The sequence below is a fragment of the Acomys russatus genome, chromosome 7 (assembly GCF_903995435.1).
Source record: "Acomys russatus chromosome 7, mAcoRus1.1, whole genome shotgun sequence".
Lineage (NCBI taxonomy): Eukaryota > Metazoa > Chordata > Mammalia > Rodentia > Muridae > Acomys > Acomys russatus.
In genome coordinates, this window is record NC_067143.1 from 28556965 (window position 1) to 28579938 (window position 22974).

Consider the following 22974-nt stretch of genomic DNA (forward strand, 5'->3'; position numbering starts at 1 on the left):
ATGAATCCTAACATTTTCTCTGCTGCCACCAACTTCCAAGGCAAGAGAAAATCTACCAGCCCTTAAGGTCTAGCCAAACCCCTGCCTACACGTTTCATTCCTGCTTGTCCCGGTCTGCAGCAGGTTCACTCGAGAGATGAAATGAGATTCACTCAAGAACCCAGAATGGAATTAGGAAAGCAGTACTGTCCCACAGTAATACCTGCACCCACACAGCTGAAGCTGACCAATCCAATGGAAAACTTCCCTAATTAGACTTGTCTTTGGACTACAAGGGGTACTGTGAAAGGCCAAGCCCAGGACAGGAAAGCCAGGGCACCACACTGAGGTGGACACCTCCTAGTCTGGGAGCCTAGGAGTTCTCTCTTGGGAAAAGTAACACCAGCTAAAGCTTCAACAAGTTTTAAAGCATCATGCCACCTACTTGGGCAAAAATAACCAAAGAATGTAAGATTGAAAATCCAAAGGAAACAGGCATATATTATGGGAACTCTGCTGAACTGAACCTTCAGCCTATGAGGAGCAGCCAGTGCTCTTAACCACTGAGCCATCTTTCCAGCCCCAGATGTGTTTTAGTGTATAAAAGTTTACAGGATATGCATGGGTGCTTTTTGAGATAATGCTATGTTGTCTCAAACACACAGTCCACTGTGTATTCATGTACACAAATGGAATTCTAGAACTAAAGTTTAGAAATAAATGTACTTCATCTTGTTTGTAAAATAAATCTTACATTATGCTTCTATGTGCTTTAAGTCTTATTCTTTACCTTTTATTCTTCTGTCTCTAAAAATAATTTTTGCTTACTTTAACTAGTGGAGCAATGAACAATGAATAATTATTAAACTCCTACACTCTCCTCTAATTCCCGTTAGTCTAAGGTAACAGTTATAAGTGATTAGACCCATGCTTTCACGCCGCCTTCTCTCTATGCAGGTCCTTAGTCTATGTAAGAGACACAGTTCCTTGGCTTCTCAGAAGTCAAACAGTTACCATAAAACCAACAGTCCCACCCTAATTGCCTAGCTAAAACAATTACAAATAGGCATTCAAGCAAATATTTGGATATAAATGTTCATATTAATACTCTTCTCAACAGTAAGAAAGGAGAAACTAAATGTCCATCAAGGAATGTGTAAAACCAGGTCTAGCCATTGAGTGGAATACTAACTACCCTTCCATAAAAAAGAATTAAGTTCTGATTCACACTAGAATTAGGATGAACTTTAAAAACATTTTGCTACGCCAGTCATAAAAGGTAAAATATTGAATATTCCAGTTACATGAAGTATTCAGAATAAGTTAATTTATAGAGGTAAAATATGGATCCCAGCAAAGGTAGAGGTGGGGACTAGGTACAGAATTTCCATGTGAGGTGATAGAAAGGGTTAGGAAGGAGCCAGAGATTTGAATGTACCAAATGCAACTGGATGGTTCACCTTCAAACGCTTACCTGTGTGCTGTATCATTTTCACCTCAGTAAAGTAAAAAAATACAGGCATAGATTTGACTTTTTATTTTCAACTTTGTTTTTCTTTTCCACCTCTGAGTATTTCTGCCAGGATGGATGTCTGTATACTACATGTGTGCAGTGCTACAGGGGCCAGAGAAGGAATCAGATTCTCTAGGACTGGGTGTGAATCACCACGCAGGTGCGGGGAATTGAACCCGGGTCCTCTGCAAGAGCAGCCAGTGCTCTTAACCACTGAGCCATCTCTCCAGCCCCAGACTTTTTTAGTGTATAAAGTTTACAGGAAATGTGGGGGTACTTCCTGAGGCAATACCTTTCTATGCAGCTTCAAATATATAACCCTCCTACCTCAGACTCACAAGTGCTGATATTACCAGCAAGCGCAGAATGACTAGCTGAGCCAATTCTTTGTAATGATTGATGACACTAGGTGCAGATATCCTAATACTCATTAACCAGCCTCCTAGTTGGTGCACATTCGAGTTCTTCCTAGCCTTTTGCCAATGTAGTATTTAGACAGCATCTTCATGGGGCTATGTGTCATTATCCTACAAAACAGATTACCAAACAAGAGGGTCATGGTCAAAGGGACTGTGTATTTACTCAATTTAAGTTATCTTCTAAAACAGACTAGAGAAATTCCTATCCTTAGAAACTAGTGTGCATTTCTCCTTCTAATTATTGCTGAATGAGTGAAAAAAATGCTAACTTTCTGCTTTAAAACTTCCTGAAAGAAAAATAAAAATTTTAATTAAAAAAAAAAAAAAAAAAACTTCCTGAAGGGCTGGAGAGAATGGCTCAGAGGTTAAGAGCACTATCTGTTCTTCCAAAGGTTCCAAGCTCAATTCCCAGCAACCACCAGTGAGATCTGGTGCCCTCTTCTGAAGTGCAGCTGTACATGCAAGCAGAATACTTACTGTACAAATAATAAATAAATAAATCTTAAAACACACACACAAAACTTCCTGAATGGAAAACAAACAAACAAACAAACAAAAAGCCCACCAAACTTTCCTGAATGGTAAGGGTGGTAATTTTGCCTTATGGGCACGTTTACTTTTCTCTTCTGTATGAATTCCCTAACCTTTAAAAAAACAAAAACAAAAAAACATATAGCTGTGCTCAGGTTTGGGGTTTTTGTTTGGAGGAACTCTCATACCCGTTGCAGGGTCTGAACTGTTGCTCAGCCTCTCTAGATACATGGTTACAGATACCACCATTCTTGATTTGTTTGGTTGGCTTGTTTGGTTTGCTTTCTTTTTTAAGACAGAGTCCCTATTATGTAGCCCTGGCTATCCTGGAACTCACTCTGTACATCAGGCTAGCTTGAACTCAGAGATCCTCCACTGGTCTCTGCCTCCTAATTGCTGTGATCCCGGCATGGCGGCGCACACCTTTAATCCCAGCACTCCAGAGGCAGAGGCAGGCGGATCGCTCTGAGTTTGAGACCAGGTTGGTCTACAAAGTCCAGGACGGCCCAGGCTAACACAGAGAGACCCTGTCTCGAAAAAATCAAACAAACAAACAAAAAGCTCCCAATTGCTGTGATTAAAGGGGTGTGCCACCTTGCCTGCATCTCTACAGTTTTCTAAACAAAACTAACAAAATTTAATTCAATCTTCTTTGCTTTTTTCTTTTTTACGCTTTGTTTCAAAAAATTAAATTTCAAGTTTTTAAAATCCAGTAAAAAGTATATACTTATTATGTATATGTTTTAAAATACACATTAACAATACAATGGCTGAGTTAACACCTTTTTTTGTGTTTGTGGGAAAAAACCTCCCAATGACTCTCAAGGATGTATTGTTAACTATAGTCACCACTTTGTACAGTTTCTCCCTCGAGCATCTTTCTCCTAACTACAGCATCCTTTAACCAGCATTCCTCCACTCCTCCCAGCCTAGCTCCTGGGTAACCACTGCTCTCCTCTCTGATCTTCTAAGCTCAGCTTTGTTAGAGTCTGCATACAGAAGAAACCATGTAGGATGGTCTCTCTGCACCGGCTTATCACTCTTAAACATAATCCTCTGGGCTCATCACACTGCCACGAGTGGTAGGCCCACTTCTAATGGGTGCATACACGTACCACATTTTCTTTCTCCACTCACTACTGATGGACACGTAGGATAACACCATGTGCTGGCTCTTGTGAATGAGTACTTGGAATAGTAACCCTGTGAGTTCCGGCATCTCTTCAACCTGAGATGCACACACTCACAGTGCATTTGTTGGGTCCCATGAGAGTTCTACAGTTAATGCTTTTAGGAACTTCTACTCACATTTTCTTTAATGGTTGTGTTAGCCTATGAACACTGGCAAAGGGTATCTTTCTCTCCACATCCTTGTCAACACTGTGTTGCTTTGGTAATAACTCCTATCATATGTAAAGCGGTGTCTTACTGTGGTCCACAGTATATGTACCTGTTGGCCATTTGTACACCTTTACTAAAGCAAACCTGAGACTAACAGGTCTCTGAAATAAAGGGTTTGTTAAAGTACAGATGCTAATCTAAAGGTCAAGGGCCGGGCCAGTTAAAGTCCCTGAGCCACCAACAGCAGGACTTTATGGCAGCTGGCAAAATGCCCACGGGACCTACGGCTGGGGTCTACTATAGTGAAATCTGGGGAAGCTAAAGCAGAAATTGTTCATCACAAACCTACATCAGTTCCCAAAGAAGAATTGGGTTGATGCAGATGGCAGTGTCTTGGGTACATTAGTCTATAAAGAAAGTTTCTGCTAACGTTGGCTGGTGGTTCCAAAAGCAAAGTGCAGTGTGGCCCTGTGGGTAACCCTCAGCCCTCGGTACGGAACGGGTACAGTCCTCTCCACAGATTCAGCTTCAAGCTGCAAACTAAACCCATCTTCCTTTGCCTCTGCCCCTCCTGGTCTGGCCTGTAACTTAATTTAGGGCGCTGGTTCTCAGCCTTCCTAGGGCTGCAACCCTTTAACACAGCCCCTCATGTTGTAGTGACCTCCGACCATGAATTATTTCATTGCTTTCTCACACTTGTACTTCTGCTACCATTTTGAATCATAACGCCAATATCTGATATTCAGGCCATCCTATATGTGACCCTGTGAAAGGGTTGTTCGACCCCAAGGGGAGCTCAACCCACAGGCTGAGAACCTCTGATTCAGAGCATTTCAGAGGTCTCATGATGATCTTTTGAGAAATGTCTATTTATATCCTTGGCTCATTTCTTAACCAGTCCCTTCTATTTTTCACACTAACCCTTTATCAGATGTACAGTTTCTGAATCGTCTCTCATTAATACAGGCTATTTCTTCACTGTTGACCATCCATTGCTCATTTTTCTATTTGGTTACCAACTCAGTATTAGCAGTTTTGAATGGCCACCTTACACAGAAAGTAAGCTGTTCCCTAGGTCTCACCATTATTACCTTCTGTTTGTTTATGGTACCTGTGGTCCCCTTAATGTAGAACTGGTCTTAATCTTCTACATCTTTATTTCATGGTTTATTTCAACCAAGAACAGTCAACAAGGTCTTGGGAAAAGTACAAAGGTCCTTAGAAAACAAGATGACTGGGAGTTTTGACATCTCTTTAAAAGCTACCCAGCGGCCTACCTGCATTACTAAAGTGTCTCTTGTTGGGGTGGCTATAGTTGTCTCTTGGATGTCCATGCATCTGTGGGCCATGCGAGGCAGGCAAATGAGGCTTCTGAGGATGAAGGTTGTGTGAGGTATGGGACTGAGACGTCAGAGAATCCCGGCTTGAGCCCGAGGCTTCTGGTCGAAATGGTTTCTTACCACCAACCGTATCATCTTTCTTCTTTTGTTCCTGGCAGAATAAAAAGAAACTGAAAAGCTTAGGGCCCCAGGCTTACATCCTGAGGGCAGAATAAAGATCACCTGCTAAACAGTTGCACCTTGTTCTTCTCTATTTTTGAGTCTCCATTTAGTAACTTCTTACCAAAACTGCTAAGCAGGGTGACAGAGTGACAGGAGAAGCTGTGTGGGCGCCAAGTGTGTATGTGGCCATATAAGAACAGGCGGCATGTTCTCTGCCCATGAGCCTGGACTTATGACAAGCCACATTACAAGCTACAAAAAACATGTGTCAGGAGAAAAGGTCTAAAAAGTGAGCATTCAGGTCATGAGGCCTCAGGGTAACAGAGCCTTGTCAGGATTTTACAACATGAGTTCCTGAAATGCACTGGCTGTTCAACCTAATAAACAGTTGCACTGCCTGGCTACTCATGGAGTATGTTTATAAAATGGAAAAAAAAAAAAATCACACACTATGATCCCGTGTTTGGGTGACAGGTGGCACACTCTGTGACTGTAGTGGTTTCTGTCACTCTGCTTAAGCTGTACCAAATCCATGCAAAACACAAGCAAAGTGCCAGCAGCCTGTCTGGCACCAACAACTGTATCAGTTGGTTTATCATTACCTCCCCAGAGAAAAGTTAAAAACTAAGGGAATTTTCCTCTGCAACTGACTTGTAAATATTTGTATAAAGTAGAACTAAATTTGTCTTTTACCTCCTCTTCTTGAGATCTTTTCTTATGAGCCATCTTATATAACTTATGTAGTTTTCGTGCATCAAATTCTGTAAACTTGGAAACAAAAATCCATAGGTTCCTAAAAGAAAAATAGTACTGGTAAATTAAGCAATGTAAGAATTGATTTTATTGTTGTTGTTTGTTTTGTTTTTCAAGACAGGGTTTCTCTGTGTAGTCTTGGCTGTCCTAGAACTCAGAAATCCACCCACCTCTGCCTTCCATGCACTGGGACTAAAGGCATGAGCCACCATGCCCAGCCAAAAAGTGACTTTATTTTATGAATGGCAGGCTACTAAACTCTGCTGTGACATGTTCCCTAGGCTACTGCACTAAGCGGATATACAAGAGCATGCTATAATCACAGCACCCATGACCACTAAGGCCTGACGTCTCTTCTCCTTCAGATCCTCAGTAACTCCTCACCGTCCTAGCACGGCACTGCGGTACAGCATAGGAATGGCATAGAGATGGGTGCTTAGACAGCGAGACCTGGAAGTAACACTGAGTCAGAAACAGTCCACTCTCAACCAAGCTTCCCAGTGCGCACGTTCCCTATGGCTGTGCTGTGCTGGGCCACTGAAAAGTACACTAAGGCCTCTTAAAAAGAGCAAATTGCAACTGACCCTACACACTCCCAGTGCCCTGGCTACCCACTTTGCAGCCTCTGCTAAAGCCCTGACTGTGTTCATGTAACCATTTCTGCTGAGCTCATTTACACTCACAGTTCAAGGTAACCAGCCTCCCTGGCCACCCTTCTGCAGTCATTTCTTTTTCTTTTTTAAAATTTTTACTTATTGTCTCATGTGTATGGGTGTTTGATGTGAATGTATCTCTGCATGCCTGGTGTCTGTGGAGGCAAGAGGAGGATCTGGAGTTATCTATAGACGGGTATGAGCTACCGTGTGGATGCAGGGAATTGATCCTGGGTTCTCTGGAAGAACAGCAGGTGCTGTTACTGATGAGCCATTTTGCCAGCCCCATAGGCATTTTCTTCATACAACGTCTAAAACTGCTTCTAGATGCATAGTGTCTATGAAAGTCATACCTTGTACTATTTTTGGGCTTTTAAAAACCGAGGACTTGCCGGGTGTGGTGGGGCACACCTTTAATACTAGCACTTACTTAGGAGGCAGAGGCAGGAGGATCGCTGTGAGTACGAGGCCAGCCTGGTCTACTAAGAAAGTCCAGGACAAGCAAGGCTACACAGAGAGACTCTGTCTTGAAAAAACAAAACAACAACAACAAAAAACCCAAAAAAACAAAAAACAAGGACTTAGCACTTGGGAGACAGAGGTAGGTAGATCGCTGTGAGTTCGAGACCAGCCTGGTCTACAAGGCGAGTCCAGGACAGCAAGGCTACACAGAGAGACCCTGTCTCAAAAAACAAGACAAAACCAAAAAACCAAACCAAACCAAAACAAAACAAAAACCCAAGGACTTTTTAATGAAAAAGTGCTGGTGACGGGGTATTTAAACACCAACAGATCCAAGTCCATAGTAGGAAGCCTAAGACGGCCTGCTGTTATTCTCTAGGCTGGTGAAAAAGAAAGCTTTATATGCTTTGTAAAAGGGGAAAATGTAAGAAGTGTTAAGTGGAAAGAAAAGACTTTTCAAAAACTACACTTTGCACTCAGGGATGTATGCATGTTATCATTAGCATCATGAGCAAGGCTTCTGAAAAACCTACCTTTCACTCAAAAACCAGTCTACTGAGAACAACCACAGAGATGCATTAACCATGAAGTAATAGGCTCAAAGTAAACATAGCTTATGGAAATAAACTTGACATTAGTTTTTCAAAATTCCCTCTAGCACTGGGAACTGAAGCCAGGGCTCTGGACATGCAGGCACACGCTCCCAGCCCTTTGTCCTGTCCATTTTGACATAGAGCTCCACTAGTCTGGCCAGTCTGGCCCTGGTCAATCTACAGCCCTCTCAGGTCTTGACCTTTGACTGTGGGCAGCTGTGCCACCTATCTTAACTATTTTTTTTTAATATTTTATTTAATTTTAATTTATGTGCATGGGTGTGAGGGTGTCAGACAGTTGTAAGCTGCCATGTGGTTGCTGGGAATTGAACCTTGGTCCTTTGCTTCCGAAGCAGGCAGTGCTCTTAACCACTGAGCCATCTCTCCAGCCCTATCTTAACTATTTTTATAGTTGCTTTAGAGAGTTGTCATTTCCTAAAAGTAACTAAAGGGAATATAGGCTAAGTGTCCCTGTTCTGGAACTCCTGAGACTGATGCCTCGAGGAAAATTACACTCTTATGATGGTCCTCATATGATGGTCACAGTCAAAATGCAGGTGCACTTAAGCTGGGCGTGGTGCACGTAGATCACTGTGGGTTCAAAGCCAGCTTGACTTACAAAGCGAGTCCAGGACAACCAAGGCTACACAGAGAAACCCTATCTCGAAAAACAAAATAAAACAAACAAAAATAAATAAATAAATAAATAAAAACAACAAAAAAATGCAGATGCACTAAATGCATTGTACAAGAATACCCGTAGGCTATGTATATTAAGTGTATATGAAATAAAGGTGACTTTTCTGTTAGATTTGGTTCCCACTCCCAAGATATGTCATTACCTATTTTTATGAGTATTTAAAAATCTAAAGTACTTCTGATTCTAAGCATCTGTGATGAGGGATACTCAACTTGTTTATAAACTAATACATATATAAGCCATAATATCGTACATTAATCTAAATTACTACTAGAGTTGAAAGAAATGAAAATGGAGAAGCCAAATTCATGTGCTTTTAACTTTTGTTTCACTTCATGTGTTAGTAGCCGTACCAGCTACGTTTTATGTCATTTTGAGAAAAGAGAACATCAGTTAAGAAAAGGTCCTCACCAGACTGGCCTGTGAACAAGCCTGTCGCACTTTTTCTTGATAGATAATTGAAATGGGAGAGCCCAGGCCACTGTAGGCAGTGCCACTCCTGGGCATGTGGTCCTGGGTACGATAAGGAAGAAGGCTGAGCAAGCCATGAGGAGCGAACAGTGAGCAGCACCCTCCATGGTCTGGGCGTCAGCTCCTGCCTCCAGGCTCCTGCCCTGCTTCAGCTCCTGCCTTTCAGCAATGAAATGTGACCTCAGAGTCGTAGCTGAAATAAACTCTTTCCTCCCCAAGTTGCCTGTAGTCACGAGGTTGCATCACAAACCGTAACTAAGACAATATGGAACCACCCAGTTTCGTATAGTAGATATAATACATACATACATACATACATACTAACCTGAGATGAGTAAAGTATTACTCTAGTTTCTATGTCTTATGAGTTTAAAGCAAATATTCTGAGACTAAGCTGGGAAGTCCATCATCATCATCATCATCATCATCATCATCATCATCATCATCATCATCATCTTCCTCTCATAAATTACACTAATGGCAAGAGGGCTGGACTAGACAAAATGGTTTATTTCATGAAAAGGAAGCTGACGCCTAAGGATATGTTGTCAACAAATGAATTTTGGTGACTATGCTATCTGTTTTAAAAAACGAGAGAGTACCCACACATGGTCAAATCAAACTGGGCAGATTCAAGGCAGAGTGTGTTACCTCCTCCACAATTTGATGTGCTCCTGGTCCGAATAAGCTTTAAGGCACTCGGCTATGCGGTCTCCTATTTTCAGCAGGCAGTTCCTGGTGTGTTCCAGCTGTTCTTGTACATTGAGTCCCTTGTCAGGTTTGTCCAACTGCTTCAGTGCCTTTTTCACAGGCCTCATCCTCTCCTTACACTGGAACAGGCCAAGAGAACAACATGAGTCACTGCAAGAAAGAGCTTGATTACCACATTCTCACACTGAGATCCAGGAAAACACAGCCACCCTCATGCTGCACGTCACTACAGGAGGAGTGGGTAACACCAGTGGAATGGGACAAACTCTGAGGTCAAAGTGCCGTCACCATGTCTGGAATGATGTGAGACCTCTGATACCTGACTCAGCTTCTCTCAACGCTCTGCTTCCTCATCTGCAAGAGGGCCGTGGCCACTAAGAAGATCAAATGTAGAACAGTACTGTAGGTTTAACCTGAAAACCATGACCATAAAGTTTCTTAATAATGAAAGGACAAAAACACTATACTCTGTGGTCATCTCAGCTAGAAACTCATGGGCATTTTCAGTGTTTAGTCTCAATTCTTAAAATGGAATAAAGACGACATTACAAATTGGAAAACACAAATAACCGAGAGAATAAAAAAATATATAAACAATTTCTGCAGAAAAGATAAATTACTATGTAACTCAAGCTAGTCTGAACTTGCTTTGTAGCCCACACTGGCCTTAAATTTGTGATCTTCCTGCCTCTGCTTCCACACTGGTGGGGTTACAAGCATGTGCCACTGTGCTTAGCTGTGTATTTGGCTAGTATTGGCAAGACCCTTGGTTCGAAACCCAGTAACACAAAAAATGGAAAATGGTACTACAGAAGGATCAGATATTACTTCATTTATAAACAGACTAAGGAAGAACAGGAAAATGATGAATTTATTCACTTATTTGATTCAGTCATTCATTGATATGTTTCTTGTGCCTAAGTGAACTATAAATAATACATAATGCTCACAAAAATAAAAGACACTAATAACACTGACAAAATTGCAAAGAAAGAAAAGCAAAGGCATATGCAAGTAGGTTTTGGTGGCTATAGAGAAAGATCAAAAGACCTCACAGAACTGAGTCAATATTCTCATCTCCCTTGGCAGCCCAGGATAAAACATTTTATATTTCAAACAAGACAGCTTTTTCTTTAGCCTGAAAGAGTTGCTGAGGTGAGCCATGCCTGGTGCAAGTTTGGAAAGAGAATAGAGAGGTGTGGGACAGAGAAAGGCTGGCAGCACCTTGCCATCCTCCCATGAGGAAATAACTGCATTTCCTGGTCCAGCTCTTAGCACAACAGCATAGAAGCAGGTATGGTCCAGAAGTTAACCACTTCTAATATTAGCCAAACCCTCCTTGTCGTCACCTGCTGGCATGTCTGGAGCCACCATCACTTCCTCAAATGCATCATTCATGGTCCTGCCACTTTGGCATGTTTGTCCCTCTTCTCTTCTCAAACTGCCTTTTATTCTTCTTTATAACCCAGTTCAAACACTACTCCCTAGGCCTTCCTGACTAGGTCACAGTCCCTTCCTACTGGATCTCTATAGTACCCATTTCTCCCCTCTGTACCCTATCACTGGAGCACCAACATGATCCAAAGTTCTCTATCTTTCCAATTATTACTCATCTTGGTCACTGACACTACTCTCACTGTAAACAACAGACTAAAGAAGAAATTTCTTTTTTCCATCCAGTGCATTTCTATTTCCCAATTGCCACTGAAAACCTATCTCAACTCTACAGGTTCCTGCAGAGCTGTGGTACGCATTAACTCATGCAGGCCCACACATATACTGAAAAACAGGAATACAGGACATCCTACTGAACTGGTTCAAAGTCCAGTATGTACACATAATAAGCAATACGCTTCCAAAGCAACACACCAATGTTTACACCAATGAAAGCTCCATGGCTGCACCTGTGAAGGGCAGAGCACAGCAAGCACTGTGTCCAAGCATCAGCATCCTCTGCTTCAAGACTTACAATGCTGAAGGTTTCCTGGTCCAGATCATCGTCTTCATCCTCCCCAATGGGAACAGGTTCACTTCCTGCTGTAATGTGGACAGGACCCTGAGATCGCTTTGATTTACTTGAAGACTTCGCATCACCACCTTTAACCTTTCAAAAGAGTTACAAAGAGTCGTTTATATAATCTTGATATCTGGACAGACTTCTTTTTGTTTTGCTTTGTTTTATTTGACGGTGGTGGTGTTCTTATGTGTATATGTGTGGTTTTCATGAGTTTATGTGTTACTACACTTGTGAACAAACCCGGCAGAGGCCATAAGAGGGTGCCAGATGCCCAGACCTGGAGTCACGGACATTGTGAACCACCATGTGGGTGCTGGGAACTGAATCTGGGTCCTCTGGAAGAACCACTTAGTATCTCTCCAGCTCCTATGGTGCTTTGCTAGAGCAAGTAAATATGATGGCCTCAATTTACACAAACTTACAACATTAATAGCTAAATTATAAGTATTTCTATTTCTAATGGTAATAAATCAAGTATATTAATGTAATTTACAAAAATGTCATGAGAGACTGAGAATCTACAATGAACTCCCCAAAACACCATGCAGCAACCTTTACTAACAGCTACCCTTTAATCAAGGAATCTGTACTAACTACATACTGTAAATGGCAGAAGTCAAAAGGAATAGGCATAGAAACCAAAATTATGTAGATTGAAAGGCTTTAGAGGAACAGAGAGGGGGAGGGGTGGGGGGGGGGGAGGAAAGAGACACTAAGACCGAGACCTCATTTAGGAAAAATTTAAGCTGGGCAGTGGTGGAGTACGCCTTTAATCCCAGCATTTGGGAGGCAGAGGCAGGAAGATCTCTAGTTCAAGGCCAGCCTGGTCTAGAGAATTAGTTTCAGGACAGCCAGAGAATGCTGTCTCAGAAAAATAAAAATAAAATGTTTAGAATGCAGTTTATTGTTATATGATATAGATAAAATACAAGTTTTTTTAAACTATGAGGGTATCTGGAGAGCTAGCTCAACAGTTAAGAATGCTGCTCTCACAGTAGATCCTGGTGTGGTTCCCAGCACCTAGAGGCTCACAAACGTCTGTAATACCAGTTCTAGGGAATTTGACACCTCTGTAAGACATAAACACTCAGGCACACATGCACATAAAAATAGATGTTTTTTAAAATAAAAATTACAAAAACACAGGAAGCATGGTATCACACCAATTTATAGCAATAGTGACATGAGGAGCGGTAACTGAAGCGCAGGCCGATCAGAGGAGACACCAGTGGTATTAGTAATGTGTTCTTGAGATACAAAATGCATTAGGCTAGGGGAGAAAGGCCATGAGAAAATGTGAGCCTGCCAAGCTGTGCCATATGCCTTTAATCTCAACACAGAGAAATCAGAGGCAGGAACATCTCTGTGAGTTGCAGGCCAGCCAGGGTTATGTAGGGAAGCCCTGACTCAAAAAGAAAACAAACAAAACAGAACAAAACAAAAAGAGAAAGAAAGAAAAAACAGAAACCTTGTTCTGTAGAAACACAGATGCAAAAGAATTTGACAGTATAGTTTCTCTTTTACGCCAAAGTCCTTTTTTTTAAGTGTAGATATGCCTTCCTGATCTCATGTGTACACGTGTGTGCAATGTCCATAGAGGTGAGAAGAGAACACCAAATCCCCAAACTGGAATTACAGATGGTTGTGAGCCCCCAGATGGGAGCGGGTAACTGAACCCAGGTCCTCTGCAAGAACAGCAAATGCTTTTAACCACAGGGTAGTTTCTAACATTGAAAGCCAGAAAGTAATTTTAATATGAGACTTAAATAGCTCCACTACACTACAGCCAAACAGAATCTGCCTTATCTATTAAAATTGACTTTAACACCTGTGTTTGGTGGGAAGTGCAGTATTTATTGTATGGGGAGAAGAGGTTGCCCAATGGTCCAAGCTGACCAGGGTCTTTCTGTTTACACTCATATTCCAAGGGGAAGTTTACAGATTCCCATCAACGGCTGGAGAGGCGACTGGTGGTTATGAACACGGGTCATTCTTCTTAAGGACCCGAGTCCCAGTACCACAACCCTCATGGTGGCTCACAAACACATAGAGCTCTAGTTCCAGAGGAGCCAATGCCCTCTTTTTGCCTTCTTCAGGCATCAGGCACACATGTGGTACACAGACATACAGGAAGCAAAAGATCCATAGACAGAAAACGTAATTAAAATTTAAAAAAAAAAAAAAAAAAAAAGCAAAAACCAATCAAAGTTGAGATGTCAATAGATGCCAGAATTATAGCTATGACTTGCTTGAAGCAATGGTTGAGAATTGATCACAAACATCTCTGTTCACTTCTCACCAAGCATGTAATCAAAGCATATTGGTTCTGTGGTTTAGAATGAACTTCATGAAGTTCCCAACATGAAGGCTTTTTCGTCAAGTCTACCCTCAGCGGCTGTTAACGGTATGTGGTGTCTGGTCTGAACCTTGAACTCTTCAAATAACCTCCATTGTGTTGACTGCGTTCTTCTGCCATGATAATCTAAGAACCTGAACCTCACCTTCTCTCACTTGTCCTATCCCATTCCAAATACCCCTCCCCAAATACGTAATGACAGATCAAACAAAAGCCTTCTACATGAGAAAAGCCCAAGGCTGCCCAGCTCCCCTTTCCTATAAGAAGGTGCAGCTACCCCTTGTACGGCCCTAACGTCCCTTCCTGGATGTACCAAAGACAGTCATACCAGGGCTTGTGCCTCATGTTATTTGAAATCAAAGCCGGATTTCAAAGGCTCTTGTACGTTGGCTACCTTCTCTTTCTTGTCCTTGGACTTCTTCTTTTCTTTGTCTCCTTCCCTGTCCTTCCGAGAACTCACTGGTTTCTCTTTGTTCTCCTTGTTCTCTTTCTTCTTCTGCTTTTTTTTCGTTGGACTTTTTTCTAAGCCATCATCCTGGGAAATGGAAAACAACAAACTTTTCAGTCTTCAGCTTCCTACTTTGTTTCTAAAGGAAGCACTGGCCTAACAGCCCATCACTGTGTCTAAACTAAGTCACTTCCAACCAGAGCCTAACAGAATTCACTCACAGAACTCTCAATCCATTAGAGCTGTACAGGCAGACGCCATTACATCCTCTGATCCAATTGTCAAAGCAACTCTGTAAGGCACTGGCCAGGTGGAGTTCAGCTCAGTACAAGAGCACTTGCCTAGTGTCATGAGGGTCTGAGTTAGATTCCGAGAACCACCCACACCCCAAAACAATTGCATTATTGCTCTTGCCACACAAACAGAAAAAACTGAGGATCAAAGAAATGCTACAGTTTTCCAAGGTCAGCTAGTAGCTGATGAGGCTATTAGTACCTGAACGTGTGACCATGTCTTCAAATCTATGTTAGTCCCTATAACCACTGGGGGCCCTCCTGGAGCCATCATCAAAGCATTACAGTCAGAACAATAGAATACAATCTTACAGAGTTATCACTGAATAATACTGTACTTCCACTTTCTTCAAAGTGGGCTTCAAAGTGACAAGCCATTGGCTAAACCTAACATTGCTTAGCCTCTAGAGGACTTCCAGCTAACTGAACTGCATTATAAGTCTTCACTGTTTTATAATACAAGTTATGTTATAACTATGATGTGGTTTAAATAAGAACAGCCCCCATAAGCTCATATATTTGAATGCGTGGTCACTAGGGAGTGGAATGTCTCATAATAGATTAGGAGGTGTAGCCTTGTTGGTGGAGGTGTGGCACTGAGGGTAGGCCTGAAGTTCCAAAAACCCTTGCAAGTCCAGTCTGTCTGTCTGTCTGTCTGTCTGTCTCTGTCTCTGTCTCTCTCTGTAGCTATGGATCAGGATGTAGCGCTCAAATACTTCTCCAGCCCCGTGACTGTGGCCTGCTGCCATGCTCTCTGCCGAGCCTCTGAAACTATAAGCAAGCCCATACCTTCACTTCCCCCTCTTCAGACGGGTTGTCCGAGTGTCTAGGAGAGGACAGCTCAAGCCCATGCTCCTCCTTCAGCCTGGGCGCTTTGTTTTCCTTCTTTACTCGAGGCTTCCGCTTCTTTAGTTTGGCCTAGAAAATAAAAGTACAATAAAACTACAAATGACCCCCACCCAATGGCACGACCAAGAAATGCTTCATCCAGATGACGCAGTAACAGCCACATAATCCAAACAAGAAGAACACAAAGGCTCAAGCAATTCTACCTCAAAGAAAGCAAAACTGAGCAAAACCAGCTACTCGCCCCCACCTGGCTTACAATATTTTAAATTGTCTGTAGTCTTTGAAAATATTGATTTCATTTTTGGAATTCACCCTAAAAGTAAAACCCCCAGAAAAGGGAAAACACTTCATGTACAGTATTAACACCTCAAAATGAGGTATCTAAAACTAAGAAAAAGCTTAAAACATTGTTTATCTATCCAATCAAATAAGCAGATATGTATGCTGGAACTTGTCTCTAGAACTTAATATATCAGACATCATATTATCATACCATGCACAGAGTGACACTATGTAGAAGGAACAAAGGGGAGGACAGTAATTTTTAGTCATGTAAATTTCATCTGGTCTACACACACATACACACAGCCCAGCTAAGGAGCACCTAAGCACCTACGTCCACACAATGGCTGTAATACAAACATAACCTAGATTTCACCTTCTCACACTCCTCATTCCTAGAGAATTAAAGAGAAACTTCCAATGAATTAATTAGCAACTTGGCATTTTCAGTGAGCAGGTGTAATCAAGTCCACTTTCTGACACTTAAGTATGGAATCCCACTGTCTACTCCTAGACTCTATTATCACAACAGCCCAGTTCGATACCAAAATATGGGAAGTGTGTCCCCACCTGAGGACTCAGAACAGGAAAGAGTAAGGGCAGGTCTGGACTACTGCTAGTCCCAAGGGATGACGAATATTCTGGTGTAATGGCTGACCGCAACTTTAAGAAAGGTGCCAAGATACTGAGTTTAATTACTAAATGAACATTTTGTTCTGAGCAACCAATCTGCCCTGTGAAACTTCAGAAGCAGTGTCTGCCCACGAGGGTAGGATGCTGTGCAGTGCCCAGAAAAGGACATCTCTTTTGCTCCTCAGCTCCGCAGGGTTGCAGGCTCCCCTGGGGAGAAGCCAGCTGGCAGCATGCACACTCACCTCTTCCCCACTGGTCACAGAGCCCTTCTTCTCCAGACCCTTCCTGAGCAGCTTCAGCAAGTAGTCCACTCGGGTCTGCAGCTGCTTCCCCTGCGGTTTCTTATCTGTCTCCACTGGCAGAATCTTCAACAGGAGAGGAAGAGAAGACCCCGCCACCGACCAGAGCCCGGTTAGTCGATCAGGATAAACAGAGACAACCAAGAACTCAGCACAGTCCTTCTCCACCCAACCACCCGAAACACAGAGTAAAGCCTCAGACCCTATCCTCATGTCCATGGCTCCCAGTCACTGAAAATCCCTCATGAGCCATTCTCGTTTTTACAAAATGGGATGGAGAAATCCAGCTCTCCCACTGGCTCCTACCTGTGCTGTTAACAGGGTAGAACAACTCAGGTAGGAGGGGCTTGTGGCTTCGTCTGCTAGAGCATCCCAGCCGTCGTGAATTTCCTCCTTCCAGGAGCAGGGAGTCCCTGGAGCTAGGTTAAAGCTTCGTTTTAGATTGAAAATGCTTCTTAGAGCATTGCCGGAGAGCACTGAGCTTGCCAGGACATGGGCTGTGCCATCTACTGCAGCTGGGCCTCTCCAGCCAGATTGCATTTGCTCTCAGTGCTTCTAACAGGGTGCTGTCACCCTCCTAAACCCAGATGGGATGAGCAGTGTTTAATGTGCCAGGACAAAGCCCTGCTAGGACCACAGCATGGAGTGGTTCCAGTCAGCTGCCCTTGCTTACAACTCCAAGCATGGCCTTGTTACTTGCAAGAGATAGGGTGGGAGGCTCAATTTTTGTGGGAGAAGCACATGAAAGTTCAATTTCATTACAAAAATACCAAGGTGACACTCATGCTCTGTGTATAGAGCGGAAGAATTACTAAACGATGGGTCAACAAGTAAGGCCCGGGATACTTTCAGTCCTATAAATTGACCTGGTATTTGCTGTAATGAGATCTGGCCTGATAAAAGTATCAGATTTTTTTTTTAAGATTTCTCCGATATTTCCCCTGATTGTCATCTTTCCTTCTGTCATCATCTAAGAAACACGCCACAGCCCACTAAAGATGGTAACTTCCCAAGAATAAAGAAACCCCCCTCTTGAAAACAGTTAAAGATAAGTCGCCAATACAAAAACACCACACAACAGATCTTCCAGAACCCTCCAGCAGTGCAGCTACTCACTTTATCAGTTAGCTTTAGTTCTGGGTCTGTCTTAATTAGCTCCCAATTTCCATAGCCATGTTCATAGATTCCAAGCAACAGGCGAGAGTCATCCTCCACGCCCCACTCAACGTCAAAATGTGCAGCTTTGACCCGGCAGGTTAAGCAGTATCTACAGGAGTTCAAAAACAAGGGCCTGAGAAGAGGGGCCTTCCCAGTATGTTAAAGAACCATGACCCGACCACACACAGCTCTAACCTCATTCCATGTCCAGCCAGCCATGCGGGTACACGGCAAAGACACTCACTTTTTTTTTTCCTCAGGGTCCACAGGGATAGATTTATGCAGCATCTCAAACTCTTCTTCGTGTTGGATAATGGACTTCACATTAACTTGAACCCCCGAGATCTTGATTGTTGGGCCTCTTCTCTTGCCTGGTCCTTTCCCTGGTGGTTACAAATTTTATATTCCTTAAGTGAAAACATGATCTATTACCAAATTCTGACTTAGTCTCTCTCTATAGACTCCAGTATATTATTAGGTCAAAGACAGAATTTAAGAGAAATTGCTTTCAACCAAAGTTGATAAAATAAAATTTAAATAATATTTTAACATTTAGAGTTAAATTTAGTATAAATATATATAAATATGTGGTTAATATAAATATATACATTGATATTTGTACCATCATTTTCCTGTTTATACTTCTGTACTATAAATTTAGTAAAGTTAACAGAAGATTCTAAAGGCATATTAATGTTGAAATTTTAGAAAAACGAAAAGTAAATGTTTTAGATGACTCAGTTATCTTCAATCACGAATTTCTGGAAAAGTATGAACTTATGTTAACAGCTAACACAATGAAATAATAAAGACTAGTCATCGCAGGTGGCATGGGAAGGTTACTCTAAATGACACTAGAAATCATAATTAATTCACAAGTAAAAATGCAACCAATCTAACCAGAGCCTAAGTTGGAAACAAGTAAATAATCAAGACACCACATTTTTGTAAGAACAAAGATGGTTCTCAGTAGAAAAATCAGAAAAACACGAGAATCAACAGTTTATTAAAACAATGCATAAACTACTATCTTAAAAGACACAACCTCAGCCCGGCGTGGTGGTGCACACCTGTAATCCCAGCACTCTGGGAAGGAGAGGCAGATGGGTCTCTGTGAGTGTGAGGCCAGCCTGGTCTACAAAGTGAGTCCAGGATAGCCAATGCTACACAGAGAAACTCTGTCTTTTTAAAAAGACAAACAAACAAACAAATAAAAAAGTGCTCATATATTTACCCCAGGACCCTACTATCCTACTTCTAGAAATCTACCTTAAAGATACTATGGCAGAGATATGAATATTTAGTAAACACATTTATGTCTTGTAACTTCATTGAGAACAATTCAAATACAAATACTTGGAGCTGAGGGACAGAAGAGAGGAGGTGTAGGAGGAAGGCCCCATCTAGACGGCATACCGTGCAGCACCCAACATGACCTCCATTCTCTTCTTTATATGGATAGAAATGTATACATGCTTAGATTTTTTTTTTTTTTGAAACAAGAAATAAAATAAATTCAAAATTAACAGGAACAGTCACCTAAGAGGAAGAAAGCACACACGGATGGAAAATGACAGTGAAAGATGGTCCTCTACATAATTTGTGTTCTACAGTTTTGACTTTGAATCATTCCATGTACGAAGTGTATCACTGAAGAAAAATAACCCCACCAAGTCAGGCGTGGTACTACTACAGTGTGGCAGCACTGGAGAGGACAGGCAGGATTCTGATGCCAGCTTGAACTACGGTGAGTACGTCACAGCGAGGACTACAGAGCAAGACCCTATCAAGACAGGCAAGCAGACAGGCAGCTCGTTCAATCAAAATGAGACAGGCGAGTCCTAAAAAAAATTTCTTAATGTGAAAAGAAAGTCTGAATTCAGTTGATGACACAATCATACACAGAAAAGAACTTCAAAAGTGACATGTATTCTAAAGACAAAAAGATACACAGAGAAATAAAACAAGGAGTCTCAGTACTCAAGATGTAGAGGCATATGGGTCCCTGTAAGTTCAAGGCTACCAGGGCTACTGAAAGAGATCCTTTGTCAGAGCGTGTGCGTGCGTGCGTGCGCACACACACACACACACACTTTTAATAGAATCGATAATCTTACACTGCAATGGAAATGTCAGCCTGGCCTCCAAATATGCTCTATACAGCATATAGGAAATAGCAGTTCAGGGGAAGTAAGTCAATGTCAAGAAGAAGCAATAAGCCTTAATAAGAACAGGAACATGTACAAGGGGGAAAAAACATGGAGCTCTAATAAGGAAGAAAATCTCCAAAATGGAAATGGGATGAAAACAGAACAACTAAAAAAAAATGATGGAAAAAAAAATAAAATTACATTGTCAAAAAAAATAAAAAAATAAAAAATAAAAAATAAATGTACACACTAGACAATGTTTATATCAGAATAAACATTGCCTGTGTAAACTTTCCAAAAAAAAAAAAAAAGAAAGAAAGAAAACAGAACAACTACAGTAACAACATCCAGAACAGCGCACACATGCATAGTACACTTCCTTTGACTTGTGTTTTAAAATGACAACAGCCACTAGTACAGGGGACTGAGTTTTATAGGGTCCCGCAGTCAGAAGCCTCCCGCAGTCAGAAATCATGCTGCTATTACAAGCCTAGTCAGCAGCCCAGGCCGGGGTGATAGGCAGTCATGGAGACTCTCCTACTGGGGTTTTGCTAGACAGTGTCAAACTGCCTTCCAAACCTCTACATCTTTGCCCAGACATTAGGGCTGATACTCAGCTTTGGCCAAAGAAGCTTCTGTTGGCAGTGAGCAGTGCTTGAAGCAGAGGCTCACAACTAACTGTCAGCGTGCTGAGTGACAGCCGCTCAGCCCAACAGGATGCCTTTTACCCTCGCAAGGCTCGGGGAACACAGGGAAGAGGTGGGGAAAAGAATGTTAGGAGCTGCAGAACAGGGAAGAGTGTTGTAACAACAGTCTTCTGGACGCAGACCAGCGGTAGTCACCTGCACAAGATAGGAACCTTCCATCCCTGACAGGAGAGGGGCTTCTAAGCCCCCACCCGACCCTCCCGAAGGAGCTACTGGCAGTCAACGGTTATTGGGAGATGAGGACTTGTTCTCTTCCATGGTACAGCCCCTGATAACGCTGATGCTCCACTAAAGAAGCCCCGACCTCTGTTCACACCAACTACCCTGACTAAGGTAGTGTTGGCTGTGCAAGGAGAGCTTGCTCGGAAGAGTCAGCAGGAGTGGGGGAGAGCGAGGAGGAGCAAACACGATAAACTCCATTATATAGCACGAACTTGTCAATGAATAAACTTAAAACATTTTAAAATATGAGACAGTAATATCTGTTCTTTTCTAATAATTGCTTTTAATTTCTTCACTGGTACTGTCCCTGAAACCCTGGGTCAGATCTCCTGCACTGTGTGAAACTAGATATGGTAGGACACTCCCAAAACCCTAGCAATAAGTTAGAGGAAGGGTCAGCCTTAGCTGCAGTGAGTTCATGGGCAGCCTGACTACGTAAGACTCTGCCTCACAAATACAACAAAATAAAGTAAGCTTATCAACTTAAAAGTTCTTTCTAGATGTCTTTGGATGTAAAAAAAGCGCATATTAAGTAATTATTCAAATCCCTCAAACTTTCACATTTCTTTTACAAAAAGGGGGAGAAAAAATAAAACAGGTTTAATATATCTGAAATGTTTTTAATTTTTGCTAACTTCTAAAATATCCTTAAAAGCAAATCTCAATAGTAAATACTTATTTCTTTACTCAGTAAGACCAGCTAACATTGTAAGCCAGCCTCTAGACAACCACTGTAATAGAAGAATTAATCATCCAAGCCCCCTAATGAGGGCTTGTAATTTGCCAGTGGGTATTATAACTAAGGGAAGGCAGAATGGGACTGCTAGGCAACTAGCTGACTCCTGGCCCCGACCTCCCGCTGGGGAGCTGCCTAAGGGCAGTACTGCAGACCAGTGCAAAGAGTAACAAAAGAATGGAGTAAGTGACACACATAAGCAAGGCCTGGGGACCCATGTGACACTCGCAGATTTCTGAGAGTGACAATTTTAGTGCTCTGGTTATAATCTTCTAAATACTGGTGTGCTAGCTAATTTTTTCCATGACACATGCTAGCGTCACCTGGGAGAGGGAACATCAACTGAGGGGTTACCCTCCATCAGACTGGCCTGTAGACTTGTCTCTGGCGAATTTTCTTTTTTATTTATTTATTTTTTTAATTTTTTTTTCCCCCAGAGACAGGTTTCTCTGTGTAGCCTTGGCTGTCCTAGAACTCACCCTGTAAGCCAGGGTGGCCTCAAACTCACAGAGTTCCACCTGCCTCTGCCCTTCTAGTACTGGGACACTTTCCTGATTAATGATTGATATGTGAGGGCCCATCCACTTTGGATGGTGGCAGCCCTGGGCAGGTTGTTCCTGCGTTATATAAGAAAGAAAGTTGAGGAATGTTGGGGGTTGGTCTTGTGATTATTTCTCTGCCCTGAGAAAAGGTTGCAGTCCAAACATGGACATCATGATTATTAAAGAATCTCCTGTATCAATGTTGTATAAAGACTACTCCTCAATTCTCTCTGATTGGTTAATACAAAGCTGAATACTCAGTAAGGGCAGAAGAAATAAAAAGGCTGGACTCCTGATCTTAGGAGGAGTTGAGAGGGAGAGAGGGCGAAGAAAGAGAAGCAGTGGGATAGGGGGAGAGAGAAGAGAAGGTAGCCATGAGGAAGGTCACCATGAGGGAGTTGCCGTGAGGACAAAGATGGAGCAGAAACAGCCAAGGCGAGACTAAGGTGGCAAGTAACTGGGGCATGTGGCTGGGAAGTAGCAAGGCTAGTGTAGCTGGGTTAGAATAGATCATTATCTGCCCAGCTATAGTGCTTTAAAGCTTATTAATAAATCTAATAGGTCCATACCAATTATTTGGGCTTAAAGGTGTAATAGAAAAAACTATTATATTAATGTTACAGAGGAAGCCATGGAACACAAGCCAGCAAAGCA

The 22974-nt window shown here is 42.2% G+C and overlaps 1 protein-coding gene across 1 annotated transcript in view; it reads right to left on the reverse strand.

The window, feature by feature from the left end:
• Chd2 (chromodomain helicase DNA binding protein 2) overlaps nucleotides 1–22974 on the reverse strand; it is a 110612-nt gene that overhangs the window by 5049 nt on the left and 82589 nt on the right. The window contains exons 29-37 of the mRNA XM_051148729.1: nucleotides 18208–18346; nucleotides 17922–18072; nucleotides 16749–16871; nucleotides 15532–15660; nucleotides 14396–14536; nucleotides 11598–11732; nucleotides 9569–9747; nucleotides 5979–6078; nucleotides 5061–5274 (exon numbers count right to left, since the gene is read on the reverse strand). Of these exons, the coding sequence (XP_051004686.1) occupies nucleotides 5061–5274; nucleotides 5979–6078; nucleotides 9569–9747; nucleotides 11598–11732; nucleotides 14396–14536; nucleotides 15532–15660; nucleotides 16749–16871; nucleotides 17922–18072; nucleotides 18208–18346 (1311 nt within the window). The remainder of the gene's footprint in view (nucleotides 1–5060; nucleotides 5275–5978; nucleotides 6079–9568; nucleotides 9748–11597; nucleotides 11733–14395; nucleotides 14537–15531; nucleotides 15661–16748; nucleotides 16872–17921; nucleotides 18073–18207; nucleotides 18347–22974) is intronic.